We start from the raw sequence: 22,877 nt of genomic DNA, 5'->3' as shown, positions 1-22,877 counted from the left end.
GGTAGGGGTACTGGGGGGGCAGGGGTGCTGTGTGTGTGGGGATGGGGTGTGGGGGGGTAAACGTTTAAAAAAAAAAGTATATTAAATTATCTCCCCCCCCTTCTTACCTTTAATGAAGGAGGTGGGGGACACAGCCATCCCTGGTGGTCCGGTGGTGGTAAGTACTGCTTCCATGTCGGGAGGCAGGGGGAGGGATCTACGAAGCAGCTCCCCTGTCCTCCCGCGCGATGCTGTGTGGAGCGTTGCCATGGTAACGCGCGGCAAGGCTCCACACAGCTTGCTCGCGGGAGGACAGGGGAGCTGCTTCAAAGATCCCTCCCCCTGCCTCCCGACATGGAAGCAGAGTAGGCGCCTGCCGTTTCAGGCAGGCAGGTGCCTACTTTGCAGTGATGGCAAACCTATGGCCGCGTGCCCACAGAGAGGGCCCGGCGTGCCACCTGTGGCACGCGTGCCATAGGTTCGCCATCACTGCTATAGACGCTCTGCGCGATGGAGGCATAATATGCCTCCAGCATTGCAGATGCGCCTCTAGCGGCTGTCAGGAAGACAGCCACCAGAGGCTGGATTAACCCTGCAATGTAAACATAGCAGTTTCTCTGAAACTGCTATGTTTGCATCTGAAGGGTTAAAACCTGAGGGACCTGGCACCCAGACCACTTCATTGAGCTGAAGTGGTCTGGGTGACTATAGTGTCCCGTTTAAGTGAATAAATCCCCAAAACAGGCAGTTGGAGAAATGCTGTGCTTTAGATCTTATAGACCCTGTGAAATAAGGAAAATGATTTTGAAAGCCTAGACAGCCTCGATTTTCACAAAATAAAAAAAAAAAACATAAAAGCTTTCTTGCCGCATGAGAAATATTTTTAATATGGTAAATAACAAAACATCTAGTTTCAAGTAGATTTAGGTTATTTAAAGTCATTACAGGGAACCGTTTCTGCCAAACACTGTGTTTTCAAAAAATGTTGGTTTTTTTTTTAAATAAAAGGATAAATCCCAGCCGTGTTTCCGGACCACTTTACAATTTAATTAGAAAAGTGCTGGTTGACAGAAAGCCAAGGAAAACATTAAGAGCAAATGATGGACTATCAATCAGATGGTGAATTAAAAAAATCAGCAATTTCAAGGAAATGGTGATATAAAATAACGGCAACAAAAGACACAACTGCACTTTTCATCAAACTGTTATGTCCCCAGATAATACTGCTGCTTTATATTCTATTATAATCTATTATGTTTCTTTTAAAGGTTCATGGCTCGAGAAGGCAGTGAGTGTGCGGCATCGTGCTGTGGGAGTAGGCGAACACCTCATCTGAACCATTGAAAAGAATCCTAAAAAAGTAAAAATCTGAAAATAGATTTAGTCCACAAGGTAACGTAAGAAACAAATTCCGTTTGCAATTTAAATGCAGAATTGTGGATGTTCCAAATACACTGCACTAGAAATGTAATAAACTGTTCAAAATGGGATTTAGCATGAGTGTGTTTGTGCACCAGTGTCTGTTAATGAGGGTGTGTGTGTGTGTGTGTGTGTGTGTGAGTGACTATGTGCCACTGTGTATCACTGTGTTTGTAAGGGTCACAATGTGTATGTATGTGTTCCAGTGTATATCAGTGAGTATGTGTGCATTGGTGATTGTTTGCCAGTGTATGTGTCCTAGTGTTTGTATGGGATACAGCATGAGTGTGTTTGTTTACCAGTGTCTGTTAATGAGTGTATGTGAGTGTTTGTGAGTGTGTGCATGCGTTTATTTGTGTTTGTGTGTGTGTGTGTGTGCATCAGTGACTACGTGCCAGTGTGTGTGTGCCACTGAGCATCAATTAATCAAAAATGTGTGTGTGTGTGTGTGTGTGTGTGTCTATATCTGTAAAATGACAGATTGAATTTAAAAAATGAAATATAGTTTTGCTTTATCTGTGTGATAGTATTATGCATTTATGCATGTGCACACATGTATATCCATGTATGTGTATATCACTATATATGTGTATATACTGTATATACATCACAAGCAACATTTTAAAATTGATTATGTTTAAAATATATACAAACATCAATATGATACACAATATGATAGACATACGTTAAAAGACATACATATATGCATATTACCAGGGCCGGTGCAAGGATTTATGGGTACACAGGCAAAGATTATTTTGGCACCCCCCCCCCGCCCCCATCCCCCGTCCCCTAAAAAAAAAGCATCTTCACCTGTGTGCCTCTTAATCCCCCTTTGAATGTCTTACCCCCTTTAGTGTATCTTATGCCTTATTGTTCCCCATTGTGTGTCTTACACTTCCCTTGTGTTTTTCTTACAACCCCACTTTGTGTGTCTTACTCCCCCCAGCCCCTTTGTGTTTCTCCTTCTCTCCCAGCCTATTTGTGTATTTTACTCTTTCCAGCTCATTTATGTGTTTCTGTTCACCCCCAGCCCATCTGTCTCCCCTAAGCCTCTCTGTGTTGCTTTTTCCTCTTCTCCAGCCCCTCTGTGTCTTTCACCCAAGTCCCTTTGTTTTTCCACCCCCCAGGCCCTTCTCTGTGTCTCTTACATCGCCAGCCCCATCTGTGTTTCTTTCTACCCCCTCACGTCCCTCTGTGTGTCTTTCTCCCCACTTAGGCCCCCCTGTGTGCCACTCTCCCCTCCATGTCCCTTAGTGTTCCCCTCCCCTCCATATCCCTTACTGGTGCTCTCCTGTCCCTGTACCTTAGTGGTCCCCTCCCTGTCCCTTAGTGTTCCTATCACCTCATGTCCCTTAGTGGTCCTCTCCAGAATGTACGTTAAAGGAAGGCTCGGATGAGTAGCATTGCATACAGCAGTGACCAATGATTTTTCCAGTTGGCTAGAATGTTAGTGTAACACTGAATATTACTTACTATGCAGGTTGTTCTGTCTACCTTCCTGTACCTCCCTGTATCTGCAGCAAACTGGCCCATACGCGGGTGGGCTCCATTGCACGGGCGCCGCCATGTTGGAGCCTGCAGGGGGAACCAGATGCGCCAGCATCAGACCGCAGGGGACTCTGGGGGAGGTGAAAGTCGCGCCCTCCCTCTGACATCATCAGGAGAGGGCGGCACAGACTTCACCTCCGTGTGCAGTAAGGGAGGGAGCCAGGAGAGCAAGGGCAAAGTAGGCTGTAGAAAAATCTGAATCCCTGGCCGATGGCTGGGGATTCGGATTTTGCGCCCCCCCCTGCTTGGGCGCCCTAAGGCAGCCGTCTGGGCCGCCTTATGGACGCACCGGCCCTGCGTATTACACATAATTACACGCACACATAAAAAATGTAACAAGGGTTTCACATTTGTCACAGGGTTATTCACTACTGTCACAGGATTATTCACTATTGTCACATGATTATTCACTATTGTCACAGAGTTATTCACTATTGTCACAGGATTATTCACTATTGTCACAGGGTTATTTACATTTTTTTTTTACATTTTAGGAAGTGAAAATTTGAATTAAATAATTTCGACCAAAATAGCAGAGTTGAAAAATTCTTCAAGCCAGTGACAGCTTGACTATTTTAGTCTAATTTTGCAATTTAGATTTTCACTATCAAAAATTCTTAGTGTAGTATAGTCAAACTATATCACACGAAGAGTGCACTCATAGAAACAAAATAACATGTATTTAAATCAGACATGCAGCAGCATTCAGTCAATGTTTCACTCACATTACTGGACTTTTCACGGCAGGGCTATGGGGAGGAAACGTTGGCTGTAAGATGTTGTATCTGATTAGAATAAAGCAGTTTTTTTTGTTTCTGTTTAAGTGCGGTGAGTGCGTTCCTTTTGTTGGTTAAAAAAATTCAATATTTAGTTTTATTTCGCCGGTATATCTGTCACCGCTGGCAGAATAAATGATAGTAGGGCTGCTTTAGAAATCCTAAACAGCTAAAAGGATAAATTAAGGAAAAAAAGTAATTTTCTTATTCTTTCTGTTTTAGCTGCTTATTAGGTAAGTCCCTAATTTGGAATTCTTTATTTTAGCAATTCCACAAAAGAATACCAAATTAGGGAATCGTTTACTAAACAGATGGAAGGTCAAAATTAAGAAAACAATATATTTTTGTTTTAATTTATCTGTTTCAGTTATTCGATAGATAAGTCCCTAACTTGCTATCCATGTGAAAAGGAATGGACCCCAAATATATTGTTTAAATTCATTTTAGATTCGTTTTTCTTTTCAGTTTGTAAGGAATTTGCAAAGTTGGACTCGTCAGAATTTGCCCAAAGTCGATTTGGAACTAAATGAATTGCACATGTCTAACAATACATCATATCCGTGTTGTATTATATTCTGTGTTAATGACACTTAATTTGTAAAGAAACGTCATATACCTTGTGCAACGTTGTAATACAGGCCTAGTGTATACACATTCACTGATCAAATGAAATGCTGCTTTCCAATATATTGTCATATAAACTGCATGATAGCATTTTGACATTTAGACAGGTACTCTGGGGTATTTTAAATGTATAGTACTTGAAAGTTTAAAATGAGTTAAGACCTTCTCAGGAAAAACATAAGGTCACAGTCTTGTGAATATATTCAATCAATGTGATCACCAAGCATGGACAATTCCTACACATTACAAGTATTTTCTCTGTTGAGCAAATTGAACTCTATAATTGCTGAAAGTGTGTAGAGATAATTACAAATATCCGCTTGGATATCAGCAGGAGAAAGCAGCTCAACGTCTTCTACAAATGTAGTCTATTTCGGGAGACTAATTACTTCTCGCAGATTAATCTAAAGTACCTGGTAAGGTAGAATGAATCCCAATTAAAAGGAGCAAAATCTCTTATGAGGTATGACAAATAGTAAAATTACAATGTGGCTACTTACCTGTATATCTCCAGCTTATCTGTGTTAACTAGATACATACCTTGACCACGTATCCTGATCCAAGACAGGCATCTCTTGGGCAGTAAAACATACCATTCAATGGCTCGGATGATCATAATTAAGAAACGGTTTGCTCTGAGGCTACTGGTAGAATTCTGATTGAATTAGATATTTACAAGGTCTCACTTCCAGCAACGTATTGGTTTGAACTTTGTTCTTTAGGACTGTATTATGCAGACACCACTGAGCAGAAAATCGTTGCCATTTAACTTACTGTGAGACAAGAAATACTGGCCTGCCCCAGCTTACTGAGCCTTTGATCTAGACACTGTTCACAATTGAAAGATGTCCTCCCTTGCTAGGAGAGCCTGGAACTTAAATATATCAATTTGCACTCAACAAGAAGATAACCATTGCCTTATAATACAATAGAAACAATAAAAACTGGGCTTAATCTTCAACTCTTTAACATGTGATATAAATGCAAATGGTGATATAGTCGGTCATCTAAATGCCATTGAAAAATGGGCTTTAACTCTGCTTTTAAGATGGTAATATGTATTCAGCCAGGAGAAGATGGCCATTGCCTTTTAATATAGTTAAACAAGCAATCGTGGGCTGACTAAATTACATTATACGTGCTACAAGTCATATGGACATCATCTCTTGGCAGCATGGGATGAGTTGCAACATTGTCCATTCCATTATAGCATACAGAGACCACCATTCACCAGAGTGGGCTGACTCACAGACCTCATCAGTATAGCCTTTGTTTATGGAACTCATCATAGTGTCTTGTTTGAGCAGCTAAACACCCTCTGTTTCTGTGCATCCAACTCAATTTGCTGCATTTATCTGTTAGTCCACCTATTATACAACGCTGCAAAATTTGTTTGCGCTTTCTAAATAATAATAATAATAATATTGAGTAATTAATACATGAATAGGCATCTATGTGTGACTCTTAAACCAGGCATATTCTAAATGATGCATAGAAACCCAACCCCTTAAAATAAATACAACCAAAGTATTGTATATGGTATTGTTATGCTAGACCAGAACTGACTAATATGTTCCACGAGTGATGTCACCAGGGTTATGTCAAAGAAGATTCCACTCAGTGTGTGCTTGTTTAGCCCCTTAAGGACACAACTTCTGGAATAAAAAGGAATCATGGCGGAATATTTCCGTCATGTGTCCTTAAGGGGTTAAACTGAATGCATTTGGGAATACAAGAGAGAAGGGGCCCTGTATGCTTGTTGTTTGCACAAAGTAGCTCTGTAATAAGAGGCTGAACATGTCGAACAGAGAATGAGACAAAAAGCCCGAAGAGCCATGTCTCTCAGTATCAATTTACTGCATGGAAGAACTTAGTTCACTGAATCATAAATAGAAAATACTATGTAAAGTTTTAAAGCTTAAAACAGACCAAATATACCCCTGTTCTTTTTTGGTGACAATCCAAAGCATAGGTACGTCTTCACCTTCACTGTCTACCTTGATGTCAATACATCATATTTATTACATCATGTTGACATCAGCGCATATGTCACAAGCATGGAAGGTGTTCGGATTGACAAACTACTAGCTCATGAATTTCAAAGCATATGTTGATTCTATGGCCAGATACACCGTTACCCGATTTTCCTGCAGACTTACTGTCTGTCATTTCATTTGCTATTTACTGACTGCAGACAGAAAATCCATAGAGCCAATTACTTTTTTCTTGCCTCTATTGTTGTTTCATCTGTGACTTCAATCTCTTTAGCATCAATAACATTTTATTGAACTACCTTATGTGCGGCTTTTAGAGCACAGTAAATATAGCAGAGAGATAAAATGCTCAGTCTGACCCCTTAACGGTTAACCTTGACTTTTTTTTATATTAAAATTTTACGCTGCACTGTGGTCATTTCACACGATTATTTTACACTTCTAGTCATTTGAAACAGATAGGTCCACTTGACCTTGAATGTTCTTCTTCAAGGTATAAGACCAGCATAAAATTTTAACCACAAAACCCCTTTCTTGAAACTACAAGCACACAGAAAATATAGCAATCAACAAATTCCTCAAGTCAATAAAGAAAGAAGCTAACTTGGTCTATTGGAAGATTGCTAAATGATGACATTTGTATACGTGGTTTAAATACTTTAAATAGGACTATGCAGCATTTTGATAGGGATAGACTGTGAGAAGTCTGGCCACACTGACTTAAAAGGGAAGTTTCCACCTCTCCGGCAATGATGGCCATTGAATAAAATGTTGAAAATCACCTATAACTTGCTTCCACCTTCTTTTATTCCATGTGACGTTTGGTTTTCATTTAAATCTATATGAAATATTCAGTAAATTTGATCCCAATCCAGCTCTTCCTGGGGCACACATCACAAATGAGGAGCAGAAATTCTGTGTTATTTCTCTTCTTTGTATGTTTTATCATTGCTATCTACAAGGTGAAAGGAAAATAATAACAAATAATATATAGTAAGTCAAGATGGAGGCACACAGTTGCAGGACTTTCTACATTTAATTATATTTTTCATCATTCCAAACACATATTTGTTAAATGTATGGAGTAAGTAAACATAATAACAAACCCCTTAACAATGCAGGGTGTGTTATGCCATCCTGCAAAAGGTGGGCTTTAACACAACAGTGCAGCACAGCATGCCCCACCTTATGGGCCAGAATTCTCATCCTCCGTGGTGATCCCGATCGGGGGGACTGCCTGACAACCGAGATACCTAATGCCGCCCATCTGCATCATGTGATTGTGATGACACCGCAATCACGTATCCGGGCAGCCTGATTGGCAGGTTTCCTCCAGGCAGATCCTGATTGTATTCTAATTAGTACAAATAAAGTAATGAAATAATTATACATACATTATTAATACAAAAAATACTTGGATACAATTATATATATATATATATATATATATATATATATATATATATATATATATACACATTATTTTGATATTAATACATATACATATTCAGAATTTAAAAATATTTCAAGTTTCAAGCTTTATAACAAATGACCCTGTAACTCTCCAAAACCCCATCAAACCTGTACATAGGGGTCACTGTTGTACTTGTGAGAATTCACTGAACACAAATATAAGTGTTTTAGAGCAGTAAAACATAGAATGACAATGATATCACCAATAAAAGTGTTGTCTACTTTTTCAAATGGTATGCCATGAAGGGGGTAATTCTCAGTTTTGGGCTGCCATACAGTGTCAAAGGCAAAATAGGCCCAGCAAACCAATCTGGCAAATTTCAATGTGTAAAAACTGACAAGGGCAGCACTATATTTGACCCTGTAACTTTTCAAAATCCCATAAAATCCCAAATCCACATGAGGGTTACTGTTGTACTAGTGAGACATTGTGGAACACGAATAGCAGTAAAATGTATAATGACTATTATATCATGAAGGAAAGTGTAGTATTTATGTGTAAAATGGAAAGAACAAATATAAACACTAATTTTGGCCAGGGTTTGTGACTAAGTGGCTACTAAAAAAGACTGGACACACCCCATTTGAATGTCCAGGGTTGTCTATGGTTTCAAAGGCAACATATGTCCAGCAAACCATTCTAGTAAATGTTGATGTGTAAAAACTGAAATGAGCAAGGACTTTATTTGACCCTGTCCCTTTCTAAAACATCATAATATTAAGCGTGGGTGCACTTAGTATGAAAGAGTTAAATTATGATTAAACAGACATATAGCTCAAATTCTAGGTTTTGCTTTGATTTTGTTTCGGTCAGAAACTTATACAACTGCCTTCATCGTTAAGGGTTTAAAAATACTCTAATGGGACACCTTCAAAGCAGAGTCAGTGCCTTATAGATGATCCAGCAGCATAGGGTGGACACCACTGCAAAAAGTTGTAAGAACAAGTACTCAAGCAGTAGTTGCAGAGCTTGTAGAAACACGTCCTTAACTGAGTAGCAGATTGAAAAAGAACAATCTCCAGCAAATGTAGGTGTAGTAGCAAAGGAAAGAGGCACAAGGCCAACTTGACATTGCATCACATGATGTGAACAGAATATAAGGAAGCAGATGGTTGATCAGGTCTGGAAGGGTATTCTCACTGTCACCAGTGAAGATATATCTGAAAAATTAAGATGTAGAGCAGAGGCCAGGGAACATAGTAAATGAGCCTAGAGGTCAGAATGACTCACTGTTTCTGAGGCTGACATAGAAAATATACCAAATTTAATAAAGTTACCATGACGCTGTATGGCAGGGCTAGTATACAAAGTAGAGAGTGCCTCCCAACAGAGTTTCAGCTATCTAGTTTAATTTTAGTTTTCTGGATAAACAGCATAAGAGAAGCAACCCGTACTTCTCTATTAATTATTGGTTCCCAAAATTGTGCATATATTGTTGTATTGCAAGAAATGTCCATAAATTCATGCTGAGTTTTTCATCTAGAATTCTTTATTGAAGAGCATAAGGACATTAAAGAGTCGAATATGTTTACACGCAACATATTTTGTAGCAAAAACTGTCAGTTCACACAAATCCAAAATGAGTTACAAAATATGTGGGCAAGTTCTAAACCATCACAATGCACATCCAACATGTCTAATAAGTTGCTGGTATCTCACGGCAATCAAAGCATGTCTACAGGGCTTCAGAAAATGAGGATTTAATGATATCCTGTGGGGTTTAAATTCTGCAAGAATAGACATAAATGTGTAAACTGTTGGATCAATTACCCACCCTGTATAACATGACCATCTTCAACTAAGTCCATTTCATCATCCTCTTGGAATATTGACCTTCTTTGCAAAAGTAGTTTAGGAAGAGTAATTTGAAGACAAATGACCAAAGATTATACAGGGTAAAAGTATTTATAAATTCTCTGTAGCACATGCTAAGTAACAGAACGTGACTAAGACAGTGTATCCTTAAGGCAAGTGATTAAGGGAACGATTTTGGTTTTGAAAATGTTTGGAAATTTATAAACGAAAAAACAGGACCAAATTGTTAAGCGATCACTTTAGAAACCAGTAGAATTCTTCTCGGCATTTAGCAGTTTGCACCTGTAGCGGTACTTACCCTCTCCAGGGGCCGGGCGAGGTCCTCCTTCTCCGCCGAACGCCGTCCAGCATCTAAAGGGGAGGCGTGCACGGACCACGAGAAGCAGCCACGTGACGCACCTGGTACTGGGAGTGCGCCGCGCATAGCGGGCACGCATTTAAAGGGACAGTGGCCCATGTCATTCCACATTCCCCATACTCTCACATTTTGGGGGCGTGGATATGACAAGGGCCAATCAAATCAATCTAATAGGTATTCATACTCACCTTTCCCTTAGCTCCCTGCCCTATCGTGGTTTCTGGTTCAGTTCCCTTTAGTGCTTGTTTCGTTCAGTTGTGGTTTTTGGTGCTTGACCTTAGCTTTGTTCCTGACTCCGTTTTCTCTTTATTCCCTGCTTTATCTTGTTCGCCAGTTTCCTCTCCTGTATACCAGTCCTTGGCTTGTTCTAGTTTACGCTGTCTCTCTGTCCCCTTGACCTCGGCTCGTTCTGGACTCTGTCTTTTCCTGTCTTCGTCAAGTCCGGCCATTCTAAGGCCCGGTAAGACGTATCTTGTTTTCTTGCCTCTAGACTATCTGGACTATTCTTGTGTGTTGGGGTATATTACCGTGACAGCACTCAAATTAGCACCTCATTTGCGGAGATAAATCTTCTCTTTTGTTTTCTCTCTGATGCAAAACCAGCTCATTGTGCTCTATTACAGTTTGAGACACAGGGCATGCTAGAAAATATATTAATTCCATGGATTAAGTGGACTGGTTTTAATGGGGAATAGAGGAGAGTACATAAGAGTATGCGAGTAATGACAGGTGTAGCAGGAAAATATTGATACAGAATTGTCATCGTACAGATATTGTATCTGAAATTTAGTATAAAAGGATTGCTACTTTATTTCCATTTACTACATATAAGATTTCTTTCGCAAACCCTTTTTACTGCCAATGCATTTTTATAAAATTTCAGGATTAAAAAGAATGAGGGGGTCAGATAACAGAGGTAGTAAGAGAAAAGCTTAGAAAGGTTTTGATAAACATCCTGTTTTGTCTTAAAAATTAAGATGTATAGCTAAAAGCTTCATAGGCACCTAGAATTATTGCATCTTGATCAAGATCAGGATATACAGTACTGGATGGGGGAGGGTCTGATATGCAAAATATAGTCAAATGTTTTGGGGAATTAACTTCTTGAAAGCGTAGAAGATTAACCATTAAGAACCATAAGTATAAGATAGTTTGGATTATTATTATTATTATTATTATACATTTTATTTAAAAAGTAACAACAAATTCTAGAGCATTGTACAATGAGTGGACTAACAGACAAGAATTTACAGCAAGACAAGTTGGACACACAGGAAAAGAAATTGTTGAAGGCCTTACTGAAACAAGCTTATATTCTGAAGAGAGTAGGGTGAATTGGCATAAGAGACAAGGGTAGGATGTATTTCAAGTATGGGAAAAATAGGTTGCTAAAATAGTCAACAATGAATGCTTGTTTTTTGGGAATGACACAGCTGAAGGAAAGGAATCAAGGTGGTTTTCAAGATGCGATGAGGGAAGACTGTTTGATTGAAATGATTTCATAAATTAGTTTGCAATGATTTTTTTTTTAATGGAAGGAAACCAGGTGAGAGTCTAATGGAGCAGGGAAGGGAGTTCAAAAGAAACGGTGCAGCCCTAGAGAAATCTTGAAGATGGGCATCAGAGGTGCATGTACAAACAGAGGTCTCTGGCAGAGCGTAGGGGCCAGTATAGGACATAATTGTGTATTAGTGAGGATAGGTGGGAGTAGTGTATTGTAGAGACTTGTAAGTAAGAATTTAAAATGAAGATCTATTTCCCCTTAGCAGATATGCTTACCAAGGTAGGACGTATAGGGAGAGAACAGAAGAAGACCAAGGACAGAATCTTGGGTAACAACAACAGAGAATGGATGCAGAGAAGAGGAAGAGCCAGAAAAAGGAGGAAAATCGGGAAAGAGTAGAATCTCGAAGATCTAGATTAGGAGGATAAGAAGAAGCTGTTGATGATCAAAAGTGTCAAAAGCTGCACAAAGGTTAGGGAGAATTAGACGAGATTAGTGACCACTGAATTTAGCAGAAATTAAATAATTAGATACTTTAGTCAGGGCCATTTTAACACGGTATTGAGCATGAAATCCAGACTGAAGCGGATCAATGATCAATTGGATTAAAGTTGGCTAATCTCATATATACCGCTCTTTAAAGTATCCTTGAGACATACAGTAGTAGTGAGATAGGATGATAGTTGTGATAAACGCCCATTCCCACGTACGTTTGCCACAAACTCCTGGAGGAGTGTGGAAGCCGGCCTCCTGTCCACCGACTATGGTCCAGGTCTGAGACCCTGTTCTGGAGGGACCCTACCCAGCCACCATAAGAAGCTGAATTACACTTGAATTACAGACTAACCGAATCACACAATATATATTGGGGAAGGTGGGTCAATATTCTATTATTCTATATTTACACCATTATTGTTCTATTGGCACCAAAAATATGGGATAATTGATGGGAAAAAAAAGATGATTAATGGCTCGGGACAGCTACTAAATGTTGATTTTACTCACCGATCAAATGAGAAGTAAGCAACAGAGGGAAAAACAGGAGTAAAAAAAAAATCTATTATAATATCTATTATAAATATAGATTCACTGTTGATCTGTCAAACAAATGGTGAGTACAGTCTCCTATCAGTGTACTGCAATATGCAATATAGATGTCCCATTTTTTTTTACCTCTTTGGCTCTTCTGATTTGGTTTCCAAATGAACATTTGGCTCAGTCAAAACCACATCTGTCCGAATTTCGGGGCATTGCACATTTTTTTCCCATGATTCAGCAGAACCAATTTTCTTATCATGCAGAAGTCTAGTTTGAATGATATCAACTACAAGAATCAGGTGGATTATCAGTAGGAGGAGACAGACAACATGCCAGAATTGTAAAAATTTCTCTATTTTAGGGCTAAAAAGCAATCGGTAGTCCAGTTAATCATGCAAGGAACATATTTTATTTGAGAACTGGGATGCATTTGATCATGGAAGACCATATAGAGATCATACAGTAGGCATATGGCCAGTGGAAAGAAAGATAATATATAATACAAACAATTGATGAGGAACTTCCTAAAATGGAGCTAAATCCGCAAATGCATATAAAAACTACCCTGTCAGCCCCCATCCTGAGGGACAAAACGGGACTTACCTTGGGCTTACACGGACGGTGCCAGTCTGTCATCACACGCTACCCCACTCTCAAGCTGCATACCCCACTATGCTTTATTACTCCTGTGAAACACTGTTAAGCCTGTGACTATTAACCTGTTAGGAGTTAAAATTGCGCAGATACTCGTGACTTAAATGATAAAAATGTGCATGTCTCTCATGTAACCCAATGTAGAACCTGTATATGAAACGCTAGAGGATTGCCTTTGGGGTACCTCATAAGCGGATGTTAATTGCTTATGCACAACAACAAAAAAAAATTGAAAAAAAAAAAATTAAAATTAAAATATATACAATGGTACAAGTTTAAATATGCAGGAATAAGATAAACACACTGATGACTGTTCACTTACAAATATTAGAGCTTGTTACCAGCCGTATCGATTATATTGTGAAGTTAAATGTAAAGTAAAGTAAAAATAGTGTAAAGCTGTAACTTCTCAAAAAATATGCAAATAATGAGAAATACTCTCACAATAAGGGAGCTTGCAACCCAAGCTCAGCGTACCACACTTCAGGTGTATAATCTCCAATATAGTGTACTCCATATGATTAGTAAATCTTGAAAACATGAAAATGTACTCAATTTTCTGAGCAGTCTATTCTGCTCAAGATGATCAGCATTGGGGGTACGATCGACACTGAGGATTTGGTGATTCTCATCCCTGGGCTGATATCTTCTTCAAGTATCAGGAACAAAATACTAAAAATGCTCTAAAATAAAAATATATAATATCTACAAAGTATGTGTCAAAAACTAATGTGTTAACCAAACAATACTTCATTAGGTTTTTTTTCCTTATATGGTCTGTGGAACTCTAAACCCGTTCCTCTGTGGTAGGGATTTTTTCATCAAACAATCCATTAAAAGTGGGGATAATTTTTATGAAACAGCCAAACATTAAGTATTTTTGCTGTTCATCTAACCCTAATTGTTAATCAAGAACATTTTGGGTGGCAAATGACATAAAACATATTTAAATGCCTGAAATTTACTGCAAATTTGTTGTGTGTCAGCATGTACGTGTACCCATATAATCTGTTGAGATGATTTTTGTTTGTTCAATGGTATACCTACTTTTGGTTAATATTAACCAGAGTAGAATTGTAATTTTAAGTAAATATTGTATTTGTATTGTCTGATATTGTGGTGCATTACTAGCAATTTCATTCTGTTACATTTTTATAGAAGCAAAAATGACAAATACTAAAAATATTTATTGCTATTAGTTATAGAACACTATATCCACCCATTTAGAACCCCCATTTGGGAAAGTGACAATTCTGTCTTATTATTTAGCTATATGAATGATTCATGCTACACATTTCTGTGTGTATAATATATTTTTGTGTTGGCCACAACATCGTCCATTCTATGTAGGAAAAAAACTTATTAACAGAACAAAATATGTACCCCAGTAAGGGAAGAGAGAACTAGTATCCATAAAAGAGGAGGGAACGATGTGCAAAGTATAGAAGAACTAAACAAAGATAAAGGATGAGGAAAGAGATATAAGCGGGCAGGGCCCTCTTTAACACAGGGCAAACTGGGCCACTGCCCAGGGCCCTACCACTGCTGGGGGCCCGTTTGTACTCTGCCTGCATCAGTATGTCTGTCTGTGTGTATGTGTGCCAGTATGTCTGTCAGTGTGTCAGTATGTCTGTGTGTGTGTGTCTGTCAGTGTCTGTGTGGTTCAGTATGTCTGTGTGTATGTGTGCCAGTATGTCTGTCAGTGTGTCAGTATGTCTATGTGTGTGTGTGTGTGTGTGTGTGTGAATCTTTCAGTGTCTGTGTTTCAGTATGTCTGTGTATATGTGTGTTTCAGTATGGCTGTCTGTGTGTGTCTCTGTGTTAGTATGTGTCAGTATGTGTCTGTATATTTATATGTTGTCCATGTGTGTTTATGTGTCAGTGTGTATATATGTGTGTATCTGTATATAGTCAGTGTGTGTATCTGAATGTGTGTCAGTGATTGTATCTGTGTATCTGCATGTGTGTCAGGTTGTGTATCTGTGTGTCTGTATGTGTGTCAGTGACAACTGTGACAACCAGAAATTAATAAATTAAACCACAAAGTGTTGAGAACTTGCAAATGTTGGTGTGGCAAACGTACCTCTGCCACAAGCTTCTGGAGGAGCCTTCTGGCTAGCTTCCTGCTCAAGGACTATAGGCAATGTAACCGACCCATAAACTACTTGATATGTGTGTTTTCCCTTTTCTGTTCAGAAACTGAACAAATGCAAGAATTGCGGACCACCTCTGGGCTTGTTAACCCCTATAACCTCTCCTGACACCTCCATCATCGTTTTCACACTATGTATCCTAAGTGTTCGTCTGGGTGGCTGCCATTCATATGCATGAACACATGAAAACTGAGTTGGGCGGCCATCTTGTCGCACGAACGGAGGCAGTGTTTATTGGTCGTCGGGTGCATAGAACTAAAATCGGACAGACAAACTCACAAACACCGCCGAACTTAGACGAATGCCTGCTTCTTTTATATACATGTCAGTAGAGCGCTTTTCAGTGGGTTTGCTCGCATGAACTAGGCATACAATTGCTACCTATGAGGCAGAGGATCAGTTCGGTATTTCATTCAGTTTTGGACTCCCAAAAGTGACCGACCGCTACCATTTTGGGCAGAAGCCACCTGTGCTGTCGGTCAAAAGTTTACCTCGATGGAAAATTCAAACCACCAAATTGATTTGAGTGCTTTTTGCATATGATAGACATTCAGATGAGGGCTATCCGGGAATGTGACTCTTGAGGGGGTTCCATGTATTTTGGGTTTATTTTGGGGTGTTTACAAATTGTTGTACTTTTCTGTACCTGGGAGATAATTGAATTTGTACAATTCCTGACACAATTATCTCTCAGGCACAGGGAGGAGTTTACTGTGTGTATAACTTGAGAGTGCTTGCCTGCAGTCTCAGCTAATGTGTGGGGGGAATGCTATAACAGTTATAATTAATACACAGCTATACTCCTTGTAGGAGAGCTTTGATCACTGGAAGCTGGATCCTGGACCCAGTTCTAGGGTGGAAAGCAACAGCGAGACCCCAGCCAAGCTGCGGCGGCTAGGGACTGAAGTGCTAACGGTGTCCCGGCGATAGCTAGAAAGCGTGTTTGCCGAGGTACCCAGTCGGGGGAACAAGGCGGTCCGCCACAATTGGTAGCTAAACTGGAAAACCAGGTGAGTTGTAACTTTTTCCTGTTTGACTAACTTGTTGTAATGTTAGCTGTTCTGTCTGATGGTGTTTGGATGTATATTGAGACCTGGATATTGTTTGTGTGTGGGAAGAGTAGAATCAATTTGGGGCCATAGGAATTTTGGAAACATTTGGTCTTCAACTGTTAGGACGAGGAGTATTATATAAAAAAAATATATAAATAAATGGATTGGACAAAAAAAAGAGAAAAAGAAAACCACATGCTTTACCACAAACAGCTAAATCTTCCTTGAATACTAGTTTCTAATTCTAAAAACTGAGACTTTAGTAGTACCATTCCATCGGTTTTAACTTTTAGAACTGCATCGCTCTATATAAATATACCCTGACGTGTTTTCTGCCAGAGCCGCTTTCTGCAGACATATATAATGCACTGGTCGCTGAGCTACTGTTCCTTATTAAGAGTAAATACCTGATGTCACTATACGACATCATGTTCTAAAATAAAGATAAATTGAATAACAGAGCAGGCTGGTTATTAAATGGCTGCACTATTTGACAAATGCTGAATATCTTTTGTGTATTACAAGGAAGTGAGAAGCAGTGACTTGTAAGAAAGTGTGATCGATGAGACAAGGATTAGCTCAGATCTACTTTATTTGCTGCACAAAGTACGAACCCTCACAATTCTGTTACTGTTACTTTTAGAGTTGGAGTTGGATGCAGTAATGGTGTTCAGGGCCTTTTAATGCCAGTGCAACATTGCAATGTAATTTACCAATCTGATTCTGAAATTGTGGGGAGATGTGAAAGTGACACAGTGCTGAGGGTTTTACATTTTTAAAATAAAAATGTAAAAAATGAAATGTGCAAATATTCATTTACAGAAACAAATCATGTGCCTGGGGAATCTTTATGTCTTTCTTTCTGGAAGATTAATCTTGCTTGGCTCTTTTTTTATCATTGCGGTAAAATAGTCTGGGCATTGTGCCGGCCACACACTTGGCTAGTGGCACCTGTTCCTGCTGATCCGTGTTATGAAAACAATGCGGCTCAATAGAGAGGCATCAGAGACTAATTCATAGCAAACAACACAATTTTATAAACAAGAAGCATAAACATACACGAATCAATAATCCATATACAGAATGCAATATGCACTACACAAAAACATGACTTTTTTGTTTTGTTTCCCATTGTCACTTCTTTTTTGAAAATGTAATACAATCTCTGCTGATTCGACTGCTGTGAAATAAAACGTAAGTATAGAAAAATGTACAACTATAATTTTGTTATTAAAAAAAAACAAAACAGACAATGGTTAAATGTGTGCTAGAGGACAATGCTGCTACCTTGGGGATATTGAGACATTTATAAGCCACTTGGGTTTCATGTTTGTAATTTATTATGATGTTTTCAGAATACACAATTTCAAGTGAAATTTAAAAAATAATAATTCATGATTAACCTTGTGCAGGTTTTACTCAGTTGGTTAATACCCACTATTACCACCTAACCATAATCAGAGTTATTCACTAAAGTGTGAAATCAAAGTGAATTTGAAATGTAAAGTCAAGATAGTCAAATAGACAAACATACTCTGATTTCATGGATATCAAACAATTCCAAACACATAATAAAAAACAAAAAACATCTTTGCAAAATATATGTGTGGCACAATTATTGGCACCCTTTTAAACAATATTTTGTGCTGCCTCCCATTGCCAAGATAACAGCTCTGAGTCTTTTTCAATAATGTCTGATTGCAGAAAACATGGAAACGGATCTGAGACCAGATTCTTTAACCTTCGAGGCTGATGCTGACAGAGTTTCCTTTTTCAGTTCACCCCACAATAAAAAGCATGAAAGGACAGTTCAAACAAGCTCCCACCAAGAGTAGAAGCGTGTCACTGGCAGTGTATGTGTGGCAGTGTGTGTATGTCACCATGTGTATGTTTCTGACACTGTGCGTTACTGGCAGTATATATGTGACAGTGTGTGTATGTCATCAAGCATATGTGTTGGACAGGGCATATTACTGGTAGTGTATGTGTGACAGCGTGTGTGTGTGTGTGTATGTAATCATGTGTTGGTGTCTGACAATGTATTTCAGTGTCTCTGTGATTGTGCGTATATGTCTCTAAAATAAAAATAATATACATACAATATTACTTAATTATAGAATTGCACAAAGGAGCCTATTTTCTAAATTATGCGTGGCGTTAGTGGTTGTTCATGTAAAATTTAGCTCAGAAAAGCAAAGTTGAAAAAACAAAATCTAAATATGGTTTAAATTCAAAACCTTTGTGAATACATTCCATCAGTGCACATTTGATGCTGCAGATTACAAAAGAAAAAAACATCTAAATCTAGAGAGATAAAAGACATTCTAACACAATTTTCTTTTTTATGCTAAATACATAAAAAATATATGATCTAGGATTTATGGGAAACAAAGTACTAATAGACTGTTGCACAGTAATTAAGGTAAAATATAAAAGACAAAACTTATTTTAATATTGCGGTTTATCAATTATACTTTGCAATGTAAAACATAGGGGAACAAACTATTTATCAGCATTCTGTTCTATGGAGTTTATTTATTAAGACAGTAATTGTGAATTATAGATAAAGTATATTTAAACAGCGGATCAAAATAATTGGAAATATTTTAGCCTGGAATTGGCAGTTTTAAGTACTCAACAAAACCCAGTCTAGACAGGGATGGGGAGGGTGATGGATAGGTGGCACGTAGTATGAGAGAGCTATAGAACAAGACAAAACAAGAAACAGACAATTATAGTGATACAAAAGTATTGCTGTCAATCAAAAAAACATCTATTGATGTGTAGATAAATAGTTTCGGATTTCTTTGAGACCTTTCCTGCAAATGTCTGTTGGAGGATGTTTCAAGGGATTCCCTTCAAAATTAAAGGAGCAATAGCTGTCATCCCAGTCAAGCTTTGTCAGATTTCCAAAATTAAGAGGAAGCTCTTGTAACTCATTGTTTCCAAGCCACAGGCAACGTAATCTTCTTAAATGGCAAAGTTCTTTGGGGAGATCTTGCACACGATTATATATTAATAAAAATGTCTTCAAATTTACAAGATGGTTAATTCTGTCCGGGATTGCTTTTATTTCATTATCACTTACATCCAGAAATGTTAGATTGGAAAACTGGCAAATCACTAAAGGGAAATCCTTAAAATTGTTATTGGCGAGGTGTAAACTCTGCAGTTTATTCAGCTGGGCAAGTTCTGGAGGTAGAAAGTCCAGAAAATTGTTACTGAGGGCTAGTGTCCTTAAGTTCTTTAGGGTCCCAATGTCCAGTGGAATCTCCCTGAGATCATTTGTGTCCAGATACAAGGCTGTTAAATGAATTAAATGTCCTATCTGTTTAGGAATAAAATGTGTCTGATATGTTAGACAACTCTCTCTTTCGGGACTCATCTTTAGAATTTCCGCATCTTCATAGTTAAATACTTCCAACGGGAGAGATGACAGCTCTTTGCCTTCAATTTTGATCTTCTTTTGTACGTTGCCACTGGAAGTGTTTTCTAGTACAAGTTTCCAGTATGGCTTATTAGAATATGATGGGTTGGTCATAGCTTCGGCTTTCAATTTCCCTGTTAATAATCAAACTCTTATTGCATTAAATATACCTTCTCTTTTTAGCAGAGCTAATGATTAGCCTTCAGCATCCATAATGTGTTTTAAAAGTGATATGTAAGTCTAATGAAACATTACAGGAATATATTAAAGCATTGACTTTGGTTCTGTTGTTTTCGTTCTTTGATATGACTGATAGTTGCCGGGATACAGTTAATTCTTTGTAATCAATTAGCAGCCCTTCCCAAACTTTAGCTTTTTATATTGAGCTAACGATGCAGTGAATTCCTGCTCCCAAATTGAAAACAAACTTTCTGCTGTAAAGTTGGATCATTTTCAAGTCACCTGTTATGCAATACACAGGGTTTATTGGAATAAGTATAAAGTCTAACCAGTAAAACCACTAGACATATAATCGGTGCTATGATACTCAATTTACACAATCTATTGTATTGTCTTTAAAGGTGTTTTTCTTGTTTGTTTTTGTATGACTATGCAAAACATATATTGAATTAGTTAACCTCATGTGCCAAATTAACTCTTTATTACAAAATATTTCAATATGGCCAGTGGCCACTATATTGATATACATTGATAAACACAGCACTACTGATGATCCCGGTAACGGCTGCCTGGTGAAACGCGGGTTGAGTTTAAACTTTGACGTTTTCTGGAGCTGGTGCTTTACCTCACTAATTATATTCGTTATTCAAGTTAATTTTCACTCCTCTGCTCAGTATCCCACGTTTACTTTTACTTTGAATCAATTATTTCACTCAGTCTCTCTTATGTAGATACTTAGTTGAGGAACCTTAACAGAAGTTTTTCAGACAATCTTTTTCAGATTGTATCTATTTTGAGTTACTCACATGGTGGGAATGTGTGTCGGTTGTAAAATATGTAAGGACCAGCAAATCATTCTTTGGCTAAACTTTAGACTAAGTACAGGGACCAACTGACACACACACCTTTCCTGTGTTACCTCATACCTATAGGTGAACTACAGATTTATATTATATAACTGTTCTATTATATGTACATCACCTGTATATACTGTATACCACTGTTAGATATATCAGTTGATTTAGATATGTACATATGTACATAGATATGTACATATATGTAGTGATGTACCGAACTGTTCGCTGGCGAATAGTTCCCGGCAAACATAGCGTGTTCGCGTTCGCCACGGCGGGCGAACACATGTGCGGTTCGATCCGCCCCCTATTCGTCATCATTGACTAAACTTTGACCCTGTGCCTCACAGTCAGCAGACACATTCCAGCCAATCAGCAGCAGACACTCCCTTCCAGACCCTCCCACCTCCTGTACAGCATCCATTTTAGATTCATTCTGAAGCTGCATTCTTAGATAGAGGAGGGAAAGTGTAGCTGCTGCTCAATTGATAGGGAAATGTATAGCTAGTCTAGTGTATTCAGTGTCCACTACAGTCCTTAAGGACTCATCTGATCTCTGCTGTAAGGACAGCACCCCAAAAAGCCCTTTTTAGGGCTAGAACATCAGTCTGCTTTTTTTTTTGTGTAATCTAATTTCAGTTGCCTGCCTGCCTGCCAGCTTCTGTGTCAGGCTCACAGTGGATAATGTGCCCACTTGCCCAGTGCCACCACTCATATATGGTGTCACAATAGCTTGCATTTAAAAACAAAAAAATTTTTTCACTGTAATAGATTGAATAGCAGTTAGTTGTCTGCAAGCGTCTGTGTGTCAGGCCAACAGCGTGTACTCTGCCAGTGCACAGTGCCACTCATATCTGTGTGCACAATAGCGTGCATTTAAAAAACAAAACATTTTATTTCACTGTAATAGATTGAATAGCAGTTAGTTGTCTGCAAGTGTCTGTGTGTCAGGCCAACAGCGTGTACTCTGCCAACCTCTGCCAGTGCACAGTGCCACTCATATCTGGTGTCACAATAGCGTGCATTTAAAACCAAAAAACGTTTTTCACTGTTATAGATTGAATAGCAGTTAGCAGAGGAGGTATTTACACATCCGTTTGAAGAAATGAGTGATGCGCAACCATTATTGCCAGAGGATGTAGATAACAGGGATATGTCTCAGTCAGGCAGCATTACACACATGGACGTATGGTGTGATGATGATGATGATGTTGTACCCGCTGCTGCTTCATTTGCTGAGTTGTCAGATACAAGTGAAGCGGTTGATGATGACGATGCGTCCATGGATGTCACGTGGGTGCCTGCTCGGCAAGAAGAAGAACAGGGCAAAGTTCAGATGGGGAGACAGAGAGGAGGAGGAGACGAGTTGGAAGCAGGGGGAGGTCGTCGCAAGGAGCTAGTGGCACAGTCAGACAGCATGCATCGGCACCCGGGGTCAGCCCGACAGCACGCCAATCAAAGCATGCTGTGTCCACCACCAGAATGCCGTCATTGCAGAGCTCAGCAGTGTGGCATTTTTTTTGTGTGTCTGCCTCTGACAACAGCGATGCCATTTGCAACCTGTGCCAAAAGAAACTGAGTCGTGGGAAGTCCAACACCCACCTAGGTACAACTGCTTTGCGTAGGCACATGATCGCACATCACAAACGCATCAACACATGAGTACAAGCAGCACACAAACTCAAAGCCGCCATCCTCCTCCTGGTCCAGCATCTTCAGCCACGTCAACCACTGCTGTCCTCCTTGCCCCCTCTCAACCATCCGCCACTCCGTCTCTCGCCTTCAGCAGTTCCCGCTCATCTGCCCACAGTCAGGTGTCTGTCAAGGACATGTTTGAGCGTAAGAAGCCAATGTCACAAAGTCACCCCCTTGCCCAGCGTCTGACAGCTGGCTTGTCTGAACTATTAGCCCGCCAGCTTTTACCATACAAGCTGGTGGAGTCTGAGGCGTTCAAAAAATTTGTGGCTATTGGACACTGCAGTGGAAGGTACCCGGACGAAATTTCTTTTCACAAAAGGCAATCCC

The 22,877-nt window shown here is 39.1% G+C and overlaps 1 protein-coding gene across 1 annotated transcript; it reads right to left on the bottom strand.

Moving 5' to 3' along the window:
• Positions 1–19,164: 19,164 nt before the first annotated feature.
• LOC134609306 (leucine-rich repeat and death domain-containing protein 1-like) lies at positions 19,165–19,932 on the bottom strand. Its single transcript, XM_063452984.1, has one exon. The coding sequence runs from the start codon at positions 19,930–19,932 to the stop codon at positions 19,165–19,167; it is 768 nt and encodes a 255-aa protein (XP_063309054.1).
• Between the last annotated feature and the right edge of the window lie 2,945 nt (positions 19,933–22,877).

The sequence above is a fragment of the Pelobates fuscus genome, chromosome 4, assembly GCF_036172605.1.
Source record: "Pelobates fuscus isolate aPelFus1 chromosome 4, aPelFus1.pri, whole genome shotgun sequence".
Lineage (NCBI taxonomy): Eukaryota > Metazoa > Chordata > Amphibia > Anura > Pelobatidae > Pelobates > Pelobates fuscus.
Note: the sequence above shows the minus strand (reverse complement) of the source record. Positions and strands in the feature narration are given on the sequence as shown.